The sequence below is a fragment of the Schistocerca nitens genome, chromosome 4 (genome assembly GCF_023898315.1).
Source record: "Schistocerca nitens isolate TAMUIC-IGC-003100 chromosome 4, iqSchNite1.1, whole genome shotgun sequence".
In the NCBI taxonomy this organism is placed as follows: Eukaryota; Metazoa; Arthropoda; class Insecta; order Orthoptera; family Acrididae; genus Schistocerca; species Schistocerca nitens.
The window spans coordinates 502167125-502185288 of NC_064617.1; the positions used below are offsets into that span (position 1 = coordinate 502167125).

The window sequence follows — 18164 nt, forward strand, 5'->3', positions numbered from 1 at the left end:
GCTCAGAGCCATTTTTTTGAAACTGATAGAGCACTGAACAGACTGAAGTCCAAACAAGCTCCTGGAGTAGTTGACATTCTGTCAGAACTACTGATAGCTTGGGACAGCCAGTCATAACAAAATATTCCATCTGGTGTGTGAGATGTATGTTGTTGTTGTTGTTGTTGTGGTATTCAGTCCAGAGACTGGTCTGATGCAGCTCTCCATGCTACTCTATCCTGTGCAAGGTTCTTCACCTCCAAGTAACTGCTGCACCCTACATCTTTCTGAATGTGATCTGCATTTTCATCTCTTGGTCTCCCTCTATGATTTTTACCCTCCACGCTTCCATTCAATACTAAACTGCTGATCTCTTTGTGCCTCACAATGTGTCCTACCAACCAATCCCTTCTTCTTTTAGTCAAGTTTTGCCACAAACTCCTCTTCTCCCCAATTCTATTCAGTGTCTCCTCACTAGTTGCGTGACCTTCCCATCTAATCTTCAGCATTCTTCTGTATCACCACATTTCAGAAGCTTCTATTCTCTTCTTGTCTAAACTATTTATTGTCCATGTTTCACTTCCATACATGGCTACACTCAATACAAATACTTTCAGAAAAGACTTTCTGACACTTAAATCTATATTCAATGTTAAAAAAATTCTCTTCTTCATAAACTCTTTCCTCACCATTGCTGGACTACATTTTATATCCTCTCTACTTTGACCATCATCAGTTATTTTGCTCCCCAAATAGCAAAACTCATCTATTACTTTAAGTGTCTCATTTCCTAACCTAATTCCCTCAGCATCATCTGATCTAATTCGACCGCATTCCATTATCCTCATTTTGCTTTTGTTGATGTTCATCTTATATCTTCCTTTCAAGACACTGTGCATTCCACTCAACTGCTCTTCCAAGGCCTTTACTGCTTGCTACGTATACTGATTGAATAACATTGGGGATAGGTTACAACCCTGTCTCACTCCCTCCTCAACCACTGCTTCCCTTTTGTGCCCCTTGATTCTTGTAAATGCCTTCTGGTTTCTGTACAAATTGTAAATAGCCTTTCACTCTCTGGATTTGACCCCTACCACCTTCAGAATTTGAAAGAGAGTATTCCAGTCAGTGTCTACAAATGCTAGAAATGTAAGTTTGTCTTCCCTTAATCTCTCTTCTGAGATAAGTCATAGGGTGAGTATTGCCTCATGTGTTCCAACACATCCACGGAAACCAAACTGATCTTCGCCGAGGTCAGCTTCTACCAGTTTTTCCATTCATCTGTAAAGACTTTGTGTTAGTGTTCTGCAGCCATGACTTATTAAAACAATAGTTCAATAATTTTCACACCTATCAACACCTACTTTCTTTGGGATTGGAATTATTATATTCTTCTTGAAGTCTAAGGGTATTTCACGATCCACACGTCTTGCTAACCAGGTGGTAGATTTTTGTTGTGGCTGGCTCTCTAAAGGATATCAGCAGTTCTAATGGAATGTTGTCTACTCCCTGGACCTTGTCTTGACTTAGGTGTTTCAGTGCTCTGTCAAATTTTTCATGCAGTATCATATCTCCCATTTCATTTTCATCTATGTCCTCTTCCATTTCCATAATATTGCCCCCATGTACATCACCCTTGTATAGACCCACCGTATACTCCTTCCACCTTTCTGCCACTGAAATTCACTAATTTCCCTTTTTAAATTTTCTAACCTATCTCCCCAATTAAGGGATCTCACATGTCATCCTCCTGAGTAGTCCCCATCCAGGAATCCCAATGGGGGACTATTTTACCTCTGAAATATTTTACCCAAGATGACACCATTATCATTTAATCATACAGTAAAGATCTGCATGACCTCGGGAAAAATTACGGCTGTAGCCATTCACAGAACCATCACAGGAAGGCTGTTTTGGTTAATGTTACAAGGCCAGATCAGTCAATCATCCAGACTGTTACCCCCTGCAACTACTGGAAAGGCTGCTGCCCCTCTTCAGGAACCACAAGTTTGTTTGGCCTCTCAACAGATAACCCCTGTTGTGGTTGCACCTACAGTACGGCTATCTGTATCGCTGAGGCACACAAGCACTCCCCCCCCCCTCCCCACACACACACACAGTTCATGGGGGAAGGGGGTGGGGGCAATATGTACATGACAAGTGAAATACCCTCAGACTTCAAGAAAAATGTAATAATTCCATTTCCAAAGAAAACAGGTGCTGACAGGCTGAATATTACCGAAATATCAGTGTACTAAGTTATGGTTGCAAAATGCTAACATGAATTCTTAACAGAAGAATGGGAAAACTGGTAGAAGTAGACCTTGGAGAAGATCAGTTTGGATTCTGGAGAAATGTAGGAATACATGTGGCAATACTATCATAGACAATAGGTTGTGAAAAGGCAAACCTACATTTATAGCATTTGTACCGAGCGAGGTGGCGCAGTGGTTAGCACACTGGACTCGCATTCGGGAGGACAACGGTTCAATCCCGTCTCCAGCCATCCTGTTTTAGGTTTTCTGTAATTTCCCTAAATCGTTTCAGGCAAATGCCGGGATGGTTCCTTTGAAAGGGCACCGCCGATTTCCTTCCCAATCCTTCCCTAACCCGAGCTTGCGCTCCGTCTCTAATGACCTCGTTGTCGACGGGATGTTAAACACTAACCACCACCTATAGCATTTGTAGACTTAGATAAAGCTTTTGATGATGTTGACTGGAATACTCTCTTTGAAATTCTGAAGATAGCTGAGTAAATTACAGGGAATGAAAGGCTATTTACAATTTGTACAGATATCAGGTGGCAGTTCTTAGAGTAGAGGGGAATAAAAGAGAAGCAGTGGTTGAGAAGGGAGTGAGACAGGGGTGTAGCTTATCCATGATGTTATCACTGAGCAAGCAGTAAAAGAAATCAAAGAAAAATTTGGACTAGGAATTAAAATTCAAGGAGAAGAAATAAAAAACTTTGAGATTTGCTGAAGCTGTAATTCTGTCAGGGCTTAGACAGCAGTTGAATGGAATGGACAGTGTCTTGAAAGGAGAATATAGGATGAATATCAACAAAGCAAAATAAGGATAATGGAACATAGTTGAATTACATCAGTGATGCTGAGGGAATTAGATTGGGAAATGGGACCGTTTAAGTAGTAGGCAAGTTCTGCTGTTTGGGTAGCAAAGTAACTGATGATTGTCAAAGTAGGGAGGATATTAAATGTAGATGGGCAATGGCAACAGAATCATTTCAGAAGAAAAGAAATCTCTTATAGTCGAATATAGATTTAAGTGTTAGGAAGTCACTTCTGAAGATATTTGTCTGGAGTGTAGCCATGTATGGAAATGTGGATGATATATAGCTTAGACAAGAAGAGAATAAAAGCTTTCAAAATGTGGTGCTATTGAAGAATGCTGAAGATTAGGTTGGTAGACCATGTAACTAATGGAAGATACAGAACAGAATTGGGGAGATAAGAAATTTGTGGCACAATTTGACTAAAAGAAGGGAGTGGTAAGACACAGTCTGAGATATCAAGGGATCAGTAATTTAGAACTGGAGGGGACTGTGGGGGTAAAAATCATTGAGGGAGACCAAGATATGAATACAGTAAGCACATTCAGAAGTGATGTAGGTTGCAGTAGTTATTTGGAGCTGAAGAACCTTGCACAGGGTAGAGTAGCTTGGAGACCTGCATCAAACCAATCTCCAGAATGAAGGCCACAACAACAACAATAATGGTTATTGATCCAAATCACTGTATATGCAATCCATCGTGTACACTCTCAGAATTTTTAATAGTAAATATCTCTTGCAGCATCTGATATTGGAGTCTTGCAATTATCTCCATGATACTCGTGCACACACTAAATGAATGTGTGTCTAAATGCAAAATGTAGAATGCCAGAAGACACTGGTACACAAGGACAGAAAATCTTTCAATGGGAGCAAAGTAACCAAACTTCTTTGAGGCTCCCTCAGTGTTTGGTTAAGTGTGTGTGTGTGTCACTCTTCTTCTTTAAGACACCCTCTCCCCATGATAACACCTCATGGTGACTGCAACAAATTCTGTTCACACTGTGCAATGGATCCTAATGTATCCTTCTTCCTCATCAACAGTGGATGCACCGTTATTGTGATGAACTATTGTGGTTGCCATACTGTAAGCTTGTGGTTTATGTAAGAAGTGTCTGACACTATTTCACTATGCTCCTCTCCCGTAATATCAACTTAATAACCATCGAAATAGTTTGCCTTGCTCAGTCTCAACATTGATCTCAGCCCTTGATTCCAGCCCTCCCAGTTTCAAACAGCCCATAAATGTCATAAATGTCATAATAACGCACAGTGATTCACTGATGAAAGGTTTTTAGACATGTGATTCAGCTCTTTCTTGATATATCTCTCATTAAAGTTAGCAGTTTTATGTATAAATGGGAATCTTCAGTATACCTGCTGTATACAACCCCTAATAGCGAACTAAAACCATCATCTGCTTTACTACTTTTGTTTTGTTAATTGGCACTCAATTATTTCTGATTTAGTAATGGTTTGAAAATAGGATGCTAATTATACAAAATAATTAATTTATCTGATTAATTATAGGTATGGATTTCTGGGTTCAATCGATGCAACAAACTTGAAACATCTTTCAGATATTTCTGAAGCCACATTACTCTTCAAATCTGTGATTGAACAGGTATGTCTGAGATTTATGTATTCTCTTAAACGTAAATGATACACAGTTATGAAAAACAACAGTTCAACATTTCCATAAAAATGTGATGTTTATAACTGGAGAACTGTAAGTGCAGAAGGAGTGACATTCATATACAAAACACTGAGTTTTGAATAGAGATAACTAAGTGAAGTAAAATGTCTTTATAGCTGTATCTGGGTGTGAGTTACTGTAAACATTTCAGTGATAGGATTATTATTGTTAGAATAAAAAACAAATGAACACCAACAACTACTATTGAGGTATCCTCTCTGACATCACAAGCAGAAGATAGTGAGATAGAAAGGGTATACAAAGGTATTGAAAGGGTAATTACACTAATGGCCATTAAAATTGCCACACCACGAAGATGATGTGCTACAGATGTGGAATTTAACTGACAGGAAGAAGATGCTGTGATATGAGAATGATTAGCTTTTCAGAGCATTCATGCAAGGTTGGCGCCGGTGGCAACACATACAAAGTGCTGACATGAGGAAAGTTTCCAACCAATTTCTCATACACAAACAGCAGTTGACCAGTGTTGCCTGGTGAAACGTTGTTGTGATGCCTCGTATAAGGAGGAGAAATGCGTACCATCACATTTCCAACTTTGATAAAGGTTGGATTGTAGCCTATAGCGATTGTGGTTTATCGTATCGCGACATTGCTGCTTGTGTTAGTTGAGATCCAACGACTGTTAGCAGAACATGGAATTGGTGGGTTCAGGAGGGTAATATGGAACGCCGTGCTGGATCCTAATGGCCTCGTATCACTAGCAGTCGAGATGACAGGCATCATAACCGCTTGGCTGTAATGGATCATGCAGCCACGTCTCGATCCCTGAGTCAACAGATGGGGATGTTTGCAAGACAACAACCATCTGCACGAACAGTTTGACGACATTTGCAGCAGCATGGACTATCAGCTCGGAGACCATGGCTGTGGTTACCCTTGACGCTGCATCACAGACAGGAGCACCTGCGATGGTGTACTCAACGATGAACCTGGGTGCACAAATGGCAAATCGTCATTTTTTCAGATGAATCCAGGTTCTGTTTACAGCATCATGATGGTTGCATCTGTGTTTGGCGACATCACAGTGAACGCACTTTGGAAGCATGTATTCATCATCGCCATACTGGCGTATAACCCGGCGTGATGGTATGGGATGCCATTGGTTACACGTCTCGGTCACCTCTTGTTCGCATTGACGGCACTTTGAACAGTGGACATTACATTTCAGATGTGTTACGACCTGTGGCTCTACCCTCCATTTGATCCCTGCGAAACCCTACATTTCAGCAGAATAATGCACGACCGCATGTTGCAGTTCCTGTACGGGCCTTTCTGGATACAGAAAATGTTCGACTGCTGCCCTGGCCAGCATATTCTCCAGATCTCTCACCAATTGAAAATGTCTGGTCAATGGTGACCGAGCAACTGGCTCGTCACAATATGCCAGTCACTACTCTTGATGAACTGTGGTATCGTGTTGAAGCTGCATGGGCAGCTGTACCTGTACACGCCATCCAAGTTCTGTTTGACTCAATGCCCAGGCATATCAAGGCCGTTATTACAGCCAGAGGTGGTTGTTCTGGGTTCTGATTTCTCAGGATCTATGCACCCAAATTGCGTGACAATGTAATCACGTGTCAGTTCCAGTATAATATATTTGTCCAATGAATACCTGTTTATCATCTGCATTTCTTCTTGGTGTAGCAATTTTAATGGCCAGTAGTGTAAAAAGGCAGATGAAAATTTAATGATCATGGGGGATTGGGATGCTGTAGTAGGGAAAGTAACAGAAGGCAGCATTACTGCGGGATATAGGCTTGGAAACTAGATTAACAACAAACTCAGCATCAAAACTGCAAACCATGCCATAGATGATCGCAAGCTATCCTGCTATCTGAGAAGTAAAATATTGCATGACAGGTCAAGCAAGGAGGCTATAAGAAGAGACTAACACAGGCAAAAATAACATTCCTCACTAAAAGATGCCCACCTAGTCTCAAACATAGGCATTAAGATGAAAAAAAAAATCTGGGGACGTATATCTGCAGTCCAGTGTGGTGTGGAAGTGAATCGTGTATTGATGGAAAACTGGAAAAGAAGAGAATCAAAGTGTTTCAGATTTGGTGTACAGAAGGATACTGCAAATTAAATCAACTCATAAGATAAGAAATGAGGAGGTTCTTCACAGAATCAACAAGGAAAGCTATAACAGAAAACACTAAAATCTGACATCTAAAAACAGCTGAGCGTGAGTTCCATGGTACTACAGGGATCTGCAGAAGGCAAAAAATATAGGGAAAGACAGATATTAAAATATGTAGAGCAAATAACTGAGCACATTGGATGTTGGTGTTACTTTTAGATGAAGAGTTTGGCACACGATAGGAAATCATGGCAGGCTACATCAAACCAGCCAGAAGACTGATGACAGAAAATATATGGTCTGACTGAAAGATAAACTGATTCCATTGAGAAATAATCTTATAGAAACTAGAAGGTACATACATCAGAACCAGGACACTTGTTCTGGAGAATTTCACATGAAATAAAACAAGTGTGAAGTTAATCAAGTGTTTAGACAAGCAGAGAATGCTGTGATCCATATCTCATCCATCTGCTTACACATACATTACATTGTAGTCATCAGTCCCTATCCTCTGAAAGCTCATCTCATAACAATAAAGTAATAGGCAAAAAACAGCAACATTTCAAGTATCAGAAATCTGGTTACCATGACAAACTAACACGACAGGTCAAATAAATAGAGCTATAAGTAGGACTTCATTGAATCTAATCGCTATATCTGCATATATGCTTTGCAATACTATGAAGTGCATGGTAGAGGATATTTTTTTATTGTGCCATATATTAAGGTTTCTCCCCATTCTTAAGAAAGGAGCGTGGGATGAATGTTATCTTCAGAAGATAACTACACATCACAGCAGTGACTGCTTGTGCAAAGTCCAAATTTTTACCATCTTTTTAGGTGTACACCTCAGAATAAAAGTGAAGAAAGTGTAATTAATAAATACGTTGAATGTCTAGTAAACTGAGGATATAGAAGGGATAATTTTTTTTACAGAGAAAGGATTAAAGCTGGTGAAATATTTCTTTCCTGTTGTTAATTGATGGCAGTTTCATAATTTAGTAATTATTATCCTTCTGTCTTTGTTGATTGATATACCTCTTTAAAATTTAGTGTCAAATTAATTAAGTAACATTCCATAATTTACACAAAAATGAACAAGCAATGAAACATACTTCTTCATCTGTTACAAACATGGGTAGGAGATTTTTTTATCATACTGCTCAGTGTACAATTTTGTTCAAAAATTTAATTTTTTTCTCTTATGTAATTGATCTTGTCACTTCTTTATTTTAAAAGGGCCTGGTATTATACATTTCAGTACTATATAACCAACGACTAATTGCTTTGTACTACACAGATAAGCAGTATTGAAGATATGAGAGTGTAAATCATATTTCAAAAGATATGATTATGAAAATGTATGTCAATGAACTGTATTCTCTCCAGTCATCAGCAATAAAAACACCTCCAAGTGTAAGACAGATATCTGACTCTTTTTGTATACAAACTAGAAAAAAATATTTCCTAAAGCAAGTACTTCAGTGTATGTTCCAGCTGACTGTCAAAAATCCATGTTAAATATATTTAATCAATTGAAACTTGAGCTTCTTTTGGCATATTGAAAGATCAAATAACTTACTGGATCATTATCCACCTGCAGTCCCATAAGTTATTTGAACAGTGAAGCAGCAGTTTAATTTTTCATCAGAAGAGGGTCAAATACAATGAAAGGAATGAAAATTACCATTTCTGTGAAATGAAACATGCCAGCAACCAAGTCCAACATTTGACAAATAACAATTAACAGTAAAGTTAATTGTGTATCATTTGATGATCAGAGACTATGTATCACAGCCTCTTCTACTTTACAGGTCAAGTGTGATGTGATACAACTAACATAAGCTAAAGTTAAAACCACCTGGAATTAATATAGGGAGCTTGCAAAGAAATCCAGTGATTGTAAAAGATTACCTGCATCTGCTTTAACTTGACAATCAAATACCAATAATTTTTATATTTTGAAGTAGAAGACCACTTACAACATCACTTGTCAATAAACACAATTATCAGAGACAGAGCTATTTTCACTTTACTTGTGTAATAGAAAATAACAATCAGCAAGAAAGACAGACAAAAAAAGCTATCAGTTCATCACTACAGGACTGCTCTTATCATCACTGATTCCAGAGAGAACAGAATTTGTCAAAAAGATGAAATCAGAACAGTCTTAGTGTTTTTCAAGAAGGAGTAGCACTGTGTAGCCTGGATGCCATTGACAAATGCGTGTAACTTTTGTGTTGATTTATTTGTAACCCTATTTTAGTCATTTATTTATTCTCAAGGGAGGAATACAGCCTGGTGGCCTCAATATTGGAGTTTCTCTGGCCCGTGAATCAACTGAAACCAAAGACCTCTTCATAGCATATGTTCAACAAATAGACAGATTGGCAAGAGGTTTACGAAATGCTGTGAAAATAGTTGAAGATGGCTTGTTTAACAAGAATTTGCAGGTAAAGCACATTTTCCTACTGCTATTTTTTTTAAATTAATGCCATTCTTTCTGATAAATTATAGAAAGATATAAAATTACAAACAAAACATGTAGCCTTTAAAAATTGTAATACTAAATGCCAAAACTCAGTTATCTGTCAAATTTCCTTATTTAGAACTTGCTGTGTGAAAGTGTTGACAAATTAAAATACAACATAAAATCATTTTTCCTTAGCATATATTCAACAGAACATAGAAGAATCATATCACTGACACTACTCCTTAACAAATTGTAGAAAACCTTGATTAATGAAAGTATAACTACAAGAAATTCATCTGGTAACACATTCTCTGAGAAAATATTTTATTCTTAGAAATAAGTTGACAATTTCTACATCATATTGAAATGTCACAAATATGATTATCCCCTACAAAAGAACCTTCTGCTATACACCAAACTTGCACAATATACTTGGACTCTGAAATCTCTAATTTTTCTTCAATATGAAATCATGGATTGCTACTTACTCTATGGACTTTTCACTGGCAGGTGGAACATTGAGTAAAGGCTGCTGATATTATTTAGCTATCATACTAAGTCCCTTGTCAGACATAGACAAAACAAACACACATTGGTGTCATGAATGATGGTGGTTGAGTTTGGGCTTGTTCTGCACACTTACATCATGCATACTCCGACAGCCAATAAACATTCAGTAGTGTTCTGAGCACTCTGCTCTGAATGCTGTAGCTAATGCAAGCATTAAATGCGACTGTAGCAAGTTGTTTAGTGCATTTCTATTTCATTTGTTGTGTGTTGTTATCGCCAATGGTGGAGGTAAGTGATAAATTCTGCATAAGCAGGTAAGGGACATCATTTGCAGGATATACACTTCATTCAAGTGGAAAGCATGCGCACACACATACTGCAACTGTCACTTCGAATCGTCAATAATGCCATCCTCATCTGTGCCTCGACATGTGCAAACTGCCATCATTACTGGATCAGACTATAGTGACGGTTGAGGATGGGGACATAAGGGAATCATGAATATGTTCCCACATGCCCATTTCAGATAAGCCAGTCTTGGTGTGAACAATCCACAAGGAACAGGCTGTGAAGTAGTCATTAAAGTCAAGCACAACTTAGCCACAATTTAGTGGTGGCTAGTCATGTTGACAGACAGCTTGTTAGTGATCATGCCAACATTGAATGACCCACAGTAGTTGCACTCAGTGACTGGACGTGCAGCCCAAAATTATGTGCTTGCATTCAATGACTGCTTCACAACCTGAACCATTTCAATTCCTCTGACTAACATCAGCTTTTTTTATATGTTCAGGTGGGAACTCTACTTGCAATGTATCCTTCATTCCCATATCTCTTTTGGTCTCAAACCTCCCCAGTCCCTGACCTCCACCTGCCTCATCTGCTTCCCTGCTAGGGCCCTGCACACATCTTTATCTCTCCAGTACAGCTGCAGAGTCCTTTCCCATTTTATACTTCTCAGCTCTCCTCTCCTCTTTGCTTCCACCTCCCCCCTCTAAGCACAGACACTGATATTGCACATATCAGTTCACTATCCTAGCCCCAACCCTCCTCCCATATTGCTACACACTCCCACAGACAGCACTAGCATCTTTCCCCAGCTCTACTCCACTAACTCCCCCCCTCCCTCCCCCCTCTGCCCCATGCCTCTTCTGTACCCCCATTACCACCCTAGCTGGAACTGCTGCTCACCTCAAACACAGTCACAGATGGGCTTTAGCATCTGGGGTGACAATGTTTGTGTGTGTTTCATCTTCATCTGACAAAGAACTGAGTACAGTAGCTAAATAATATTGGAAATGTTTATTCAATGTGCCTTCCTGTCACTCAATGCCTCCTCTATGTGGTGAATAGCAAACTGCCTTTTTCAATATTATGAGATGGAAAGTTGCTTCTCACCATATAGCTTAACATGACAGCAGTGACATACATAACTGATACACCATACATGTCATCTTCCAGCCTCTTGGCCCCAGAAGTGGGAAATGGCTGCTTGCTCTTACAAGCAAGCTGGTCTTAATTAATATTAGCCTCTTGATTTGTCCGCTTTTCCCCAGAATACCCCTGGAAGAATACCCTGCTGTTTTCTGTCTGCTTTCTCACTAAGAATAAATTTTTAAAAGTTTAATTATAGACATTCTACTTTGTCATAACATTTTTGTTAGTTTGTCCTGCTGCAGTTCTTTCTTGTTTGTTAGCTCATGAAGAGAAACACATCTTTGTCACAAATATTTTCATTGAAATGATGCCTAGGAAATGATATAGTGTGCTCTTTCTGAAGTTCAGTGGAGTATTCAATAATTTGTTCATTTTTGCTCATAAACTGAATGATCACTAGTGAGTATGACAAACATGCCATTCCTAGACTGCAATAGCCTTTGATGCTGGCAGCAATTGAATGATACCAATTTCTGTGTTTGTTGTTTGGTTTAACACTTCGGAATTGACACTTGAAAGCAGTTCAAGCTTTATAGATTGAAATGTAAGAAATGCCACAATTCACATGCAGTGTGAAATCTTCCAGCAATAAGAGTGGCAAATATGCGATCTTTAAATAGTGTGTGCATGTGATTGCCAAAAGTTTTTCTAACACAGCATTAATCAAGTACATTTAGGAACATTTTCATGTGTTTTAGAATCACAAAAACCTAAAAGTTGATATTGTTTTAATTTTATGTGATATTTTCACAAAGAAACAATCCTTTAGTTACAAAGCTAATTTACATAGCTGCTTAATTGCACTTATTAAAATTTATTTAATTTACAGCAAAGATACCTGAGTTTTCATACGGGATTTGGGAGTCGCATAGCAAGTGGTGAAGCTACTCTGGAAGACTGTGAAGATCAGGCTCGGAAAACCCATGGTGAAACAGTGTTTACATCTGGAAGGACAGAGCACTGGGAAGCTGTTTTCAATAGATATGTGTAGTTTCATGTAGCAGTTATGAAGTTAGCAATATAGAATTATAAAATCACAAGCTTGTTTCTTCTTTTTACTAGTTCTCTATCTTGATGTTTAAGAAAACTTAGCTAAATAAAATTAAATTGGTAAAAATTAACTTTGTGGCTCACTAACATAAATCATACAGATGTTACTGGAATGTCAGCTACAGGACAATTTATAAATCTTAGTCTCATGAAAATAAATGTGTAGTTGCTGTCACTTTTTGAAAACAAAAACAAAATAACACACTGACAATGTAATGAAATAGTAGAATACAGTACCTTGAGTACAAAAGGCTGAAAGTAACTTAGTGATTGATAGTGGAAGTATAGTGGACTGGAGCTAGGAAGTACATTTCCACACAGTGTGGAGGACAGTGATGCTGTTCTTTTTTTATTTTACTTTTTTTTCAGGGTCATATACCAGGTGTTCAGAAATTTCTGTTACAAACTTCTAGACCTTGTAGAAGGGAGTGAGTACATAATATTTTCAATAGGAAGCCATGTCCAGAAACGACATCCAACAATGCTGCAGAGTCTCAAAGTTAAAGACACCAGTGCCTGTAAATGCATGTATGTACTGGGTGAATCCATGATGATATTACAAACTTCCTAGGATGATGGAGAAGGACAAATGCATCAATTTGAGAAATGGGTCACTGTACTGGAAATGAACAAGTCAAAAGTTATAAGCGAAAACCGTTCTGACACCTCTGACAGTGGAGTATATGTACCGGTACTGTTGTTACTAAGGTTGTAGGGAGGCAGCTTTCAGAGTTGGTAGTATGGACCAAAACAAGGAAAAAATGTCCAGTAAACATGGGCTCTAAAATGCATACCTTAAGAGTTATGACAACTTGTTGACTAAAGGAGATATGTTTCACAGTAGCAAAGATGAACAAGTGTTCATAGCTCCTCTGGTATACATTTCGGAACCCATGTTTACTGGACATTTTTCCTCTGAAATTTGCCTACCCTACAGTCTTTGCAACAGCAGTACTAGTACATTTTTTTCCACTGTCAGATGTATCACAATGGTTTTTGTATATAACTTTCAACTCATTCATTTCCAGTGCAGGGACTCTTGCCTCAAATTGATAATTTTATTCTTCTCCATCATCTTACAACGTTTGTGACATCATCACAGAATAACCCCGTATATACATACATCTACAGGTGCTGGCACCTATAACTTGGATGCTCTGTAGCATCGATGGATGATGTTTCCGGACATGGGTTCCTATTCAAAATGTGCTGTACTCACTGCTCACTACAAGTCCTAGAAGTATGTAATGGTAATTTCTGAACAACCTGTATAACCAAGAAGAAGAAGTAACATATTTGTATGTAAGATTAAAGGAAGTTGCAATTGGTTATGGACTGCCGTCACAATTTTACTTACTTAAGTATCAATCACCAAGTTAATTTAAATGAACAATAGTGATCATATGAAAAATTGTAGCATAACATGAATTACACAGTGCCTGTCATCAATAATAGATAGCAAATGAAATATCAATTGCAAATGTGCAATTTGCATCAAACATGTCGAGCAATGGGAGTTCTTTACTTCTGTCTAATGTTTGTGTAGAATACAGTTGTATCAAACAACACGATTTATGGAAATACATAGATTTAGAATTTTCACATCACTGAAGTGTTCTTATTTGAAACTTGTGGGTGTGTCTTCCATAGCAAATCTTTTCTCTTTAATACTTCCATAGTAATTTTCATAACTGTTATCAATATTGCTCATTTTGCACCTACACGTATACAATTTTCATTACATCAATAATGGTAAAAGTCATGAAATTATGCACTCTTTATTTTCTTCTATGCTTGCTACCCAGTGAAATATCTCTTATAAACACTACAAGAAAATGAGGTAGTCCTAATTTTTTAGCATAATAAATTATGGCAGTGTTGGTAAGTGCTTTTGTAGGAAGACTATTCAAGAATCTGTTTTTCCACTTCACTCCTGTTGTAATTGTAAGAGACAAACCAAACCTGTTTTCTTCTGAAAAAAAAATGAAATGAATAATATTCATATAGCATTGCGGGCTGGGAGTCTCCATCCAGGGAAGTTCGGCCACCAAGTGCAAGTCTTATTTCAGCCGATGCCACATTGAGCAACTCACATGCCGGTGATGAGGATGAAATGATGATGAGGACAAGCAGAGAAAATCTCCAACCTGTCCGGGAATCGAACCCCGGCCCACTGCATGGGAGGCAAGCACGTCACCAGTCAGCTAAGCAGATGGACTTCCTTCTGAAAGGTCCCACATACAGACCTTGTCCATCACAAAGTGCCACTGATTGAGTTACTTCATTCTGACACTGCCTTTCATCTAACTCATTATGAGCCATTTTTGCATCATTAACAGTTTTTCTAACTCATGGCTGATGCTCCAGCTAAACCTTCCAGTGCCGATAAAGCAGAACATATTAGAATGAAAGGTAACATTTAACTGAGTTTGGAGATGGAATATTATGCACTGACTGTTGAACCAGTTTTTTCCTACTGTAGTCTTTGTAGCAACCTGTGAGTCAATTGTTGGAGCTACTTTCACTGTTGCTGTAAGTGTATATCCTGGCTTAATCTACTGAAGACTCTTTTGCACTTTTGTAATTACATTATTTACCTCACTTGTGATGGTCTTCTTATTTTTCTTCATACAAGGGAAACTCCCCATTGCACCCCCTTGAGATTTAGTGGTAAGATGGCCCGGTGGGTAGTCCATCTAAAACTGAACACAGATCAAGCTTGAAAATAGGAAGAAGCTAAGCTCAAACATAATGAGGTATCCTGAACAGAATGAATTTCTCAGTGCCAACCAGAATGGATCTCAAAAACATTGATCATGTGCACCTCAACTTGCACTTTTCTCACATGACAACTGAAAGCTTTGGATCAAGGCAGTCAGGTAGGTGCAGTATTCCTTGATTACCTCAAAGCATTTGACTCAGTACTACACCTATGTTTATTGTCAAATGTATGGTCATAAAGGATATCAAATGAAATTTATGACTGGATTGATGATATTTTGGTAGGGAGGACACAGCATGTTATCTTTGATGGAGAGTTATTGTCAGTTGTAGAAGTAACGTAGGGTGTGCGTCAGTTGTAGAAGTAACATAGGGTGTGCCCCAGAGTTGCTTTTCATATTGTGTATTAATGACCTTACAGACAATATTATTAGTACAATCGGCTTTCTGCAGATGATGCAGTCATCTATAATGAAGTACTATCTGAAAGAAGCATCATAAATATTCAGTCAGATCTTGATAAGATTTCAATGTGGTGCAGAGATTGGCAACTTGATCTAAATGTTCAGAAATTTAAAATTTTGCATTTCACAAAACAAAAGAAGTAGTATCCTATGACTATAAATCAGTGAGTCACTGTTGGAATCAACCAACTCATACAAATACCTGGGTGTAACACTTTGTAGGTATATGGACTGGACTGATCATATAGGTTCAGTCATGGGTAAAGCAGGTGGAAGATTTTGGTTTATTGGTAGTATACAGGGGGAAGTACAATCAGTCTGCAAAGGAGACTGCTTACAAATCGGTGGTGTTACTGGTTCTAGGATGTTGGGACCCATACCAGATAGGACTAACAGGAGATATTGGATGTACAGGGTTATTACAAATGATTGAAGCGATTTCACAGCCCTACAATAACTTTATTATTTGAGATATTTTCACAATGCTTTGCACACACATACAAAAACTCAAAAAGTTTTTTTAGGCATTCACAAATGTTCAATATGTGCTCCTTTAGTGATTCAGCAGACATCAAGCCGATAATCAAGTTCCTCCCACACTCGGCGCAGCATGTCCCCATCAATGAGTTCGAAAGCATCGTTGATGCGAGATCGCAGTTCTGGCACGTTTCTTGGTAGAGGAGGTTTAAACACTGAATCTTTCACATAACCCCACAGAAAGAAATCGCATGGGGTTAAGTCGGGAGAGCGTGGAGGCCATGACATGAATTGCTGATCATGATCTCCACCACGACCGATCCATCGGTTTTCCAATCTCCTGTTTAAGAAATGCCAAACATCATGGTGGAAGTGCGGTGGAGCACCATCCTGTTGAAAGATGAAGTCGGCGCTGTCTGTCTCCAGTTGTGGCATGAGCCAATTTTCCAGCATGTCCAGATACACGTGTCCTGTAACGTTTTTTTTCGCAGAAGAAAAAGGGGCCGTAAACTTTAAACCATGAGATTGCACAAAACACATTAACTTTTGGTGAATTGCGAATTTGCTGCACGAATGCGTTAGGATTCTCTACTGCCCAGATTCGCACATTGTGTCTGTTCACTTCACCATTAAGAAAAAATGTTGCTTCATCACTGAAAACAAGTTTCGCACTGAACGCATCCTCTTCCATGAGCTGTTGCAACCGCGCCGAAAATTCAAAGCGTTTGACTTTGTCATTGGGTGTCAGGGCTTGTAGCAATTGTAAATGGTAAGGCTTCTGCTTTAGCCTTTTCCGTAAGATTTTCCAAACCGTCGGCTGTGGTACGTTTAGCTCCTTGCTTGCTTTATTCATCGACTTCCGCCGGCTACGTGTGAAACTTGCCCGCACGCATTCAACCGTTTCTTCGCTCACTGCAGGCCGACCCGTTGATTTCCCCGTACAGAGGCATCCAGAAGCTTTAAACTGCGCATACCATCGCCGAATGGAGTTAGAAGTTGGTGGATCTTTGTTGAACTTTGTCCTGAATTGTCGTTGCACTGTTATGACTGACTGATGTGAGTGTATTTCAAGCACGACATACGCTTTCTCGGCTCCTGTCGCTATTTTGTCTCACTGCGCTCTCGAGCGCTCTGGCAGCAGAAACCTGAAGTGCGGCTTCAGCCGAACAAAACTTTATGAGTTTTTCTACGTATCTGTAGTGTGTCGTGACCATATGTCAATGAATGGAGCTACAGTGAATTTATGAAATCGCTTCAATCATTTGTAATAGCCCTGTATATAGAGAAGGGCAGCATGAATGGTCATAGGTTTGTTTAATCCATGGGAGATTGTCACAGAGATACTGAATGAACTGAACTTGAAGACTCTTGAAGATAGACATAAACCATTCCACGAAAGTCTATTAACAAAGTCTCAAGAACCGACTTTAAAGGATTACCCTAGGAATATACTACAATCACTCACTGAGGGAGCATGGGGGTACATGAAATGAACCTCCACGAAGATTGCAATAAGAGAAGAACAAGAAATGAGTAGCAATCGTGTGTACCCTGGGCAATGTTAGGATATGCTAGGAAGCGCACTGACAGCAGATCCTTTCACAACCTATCTCCATTCAAATGGACTGCATTCCGACCAGTCTTTCTGTTGTGGATTGGCCAGAACGCCAACCCACAATGAGAGGAAGCCGAAAGGCACGCGTAAAGCTCACGCCGGCTGGCGTGAGGTCTGGAACAGGACACGGAAATGAGACTAGTAAAAAAGGTACGTAGCTTCTGGAATACTTAACTTTAATCCATAATTGGTGAACATCGCTCTTGACAGTACATGCATCACAAGATAAATAGCAAATGATCATGGCACCTTGCTAGGTCGTAGCAAATGATGTAGCTGAAGGCTATGCTAACTATCGTCTCGGCTAATGAGAGCGTAATTTGTCAGTGAACCATCGCTAGCAAAGTCAGCTGTACAACTGGGACGAGTGCTAGGACGTCTCTCTAGACCTGCCGTGTGGCGGCGCTCGGTCTGCAATCACTGATAGTGGCGACACGTGGGTCCGACGTATACTACCAGACCGCGGCTGATTTAAAGGCTACCACCTAGCAAGTGTGGTGTCTGGCGGTGACACCACACTTTCTCAAGACCATTTGTTTTTATTTCCATAAACATTGAGGGATTC

General features: G+C 39.2%; 1 protein-coding gene across 1 annotated transcript in view; it reads left to right on the forward strand.

Annotated features, from left to right (window-relative positions):
* LOC126251677 (uncharacterized) overlaps window positions 1-12393 on the forward strand; it is a 42474-nt gene extending 30081 nt beyond the window's left edge. Inside the window, exons 7-9 of the mRNA XM_049952256.1 lie at window positions 4577-4670; window positions 9138-9305; window positions 12102-12393. Coding sequence (XP_049808213.1) covers window positions 4577-4670; window positions 9138-9305; window positions 12102-12263 — 424 coding nt within the window. The 3' untranslated portion in view covers window positions 12264-12393. The remainder of the gene's footprint in view (window positions 1-4576; window positions 4671-9137; window positions 9306-12101) is intronic.
* Window positions 12394-18164: the final 5771 nt, after the last annotated feature.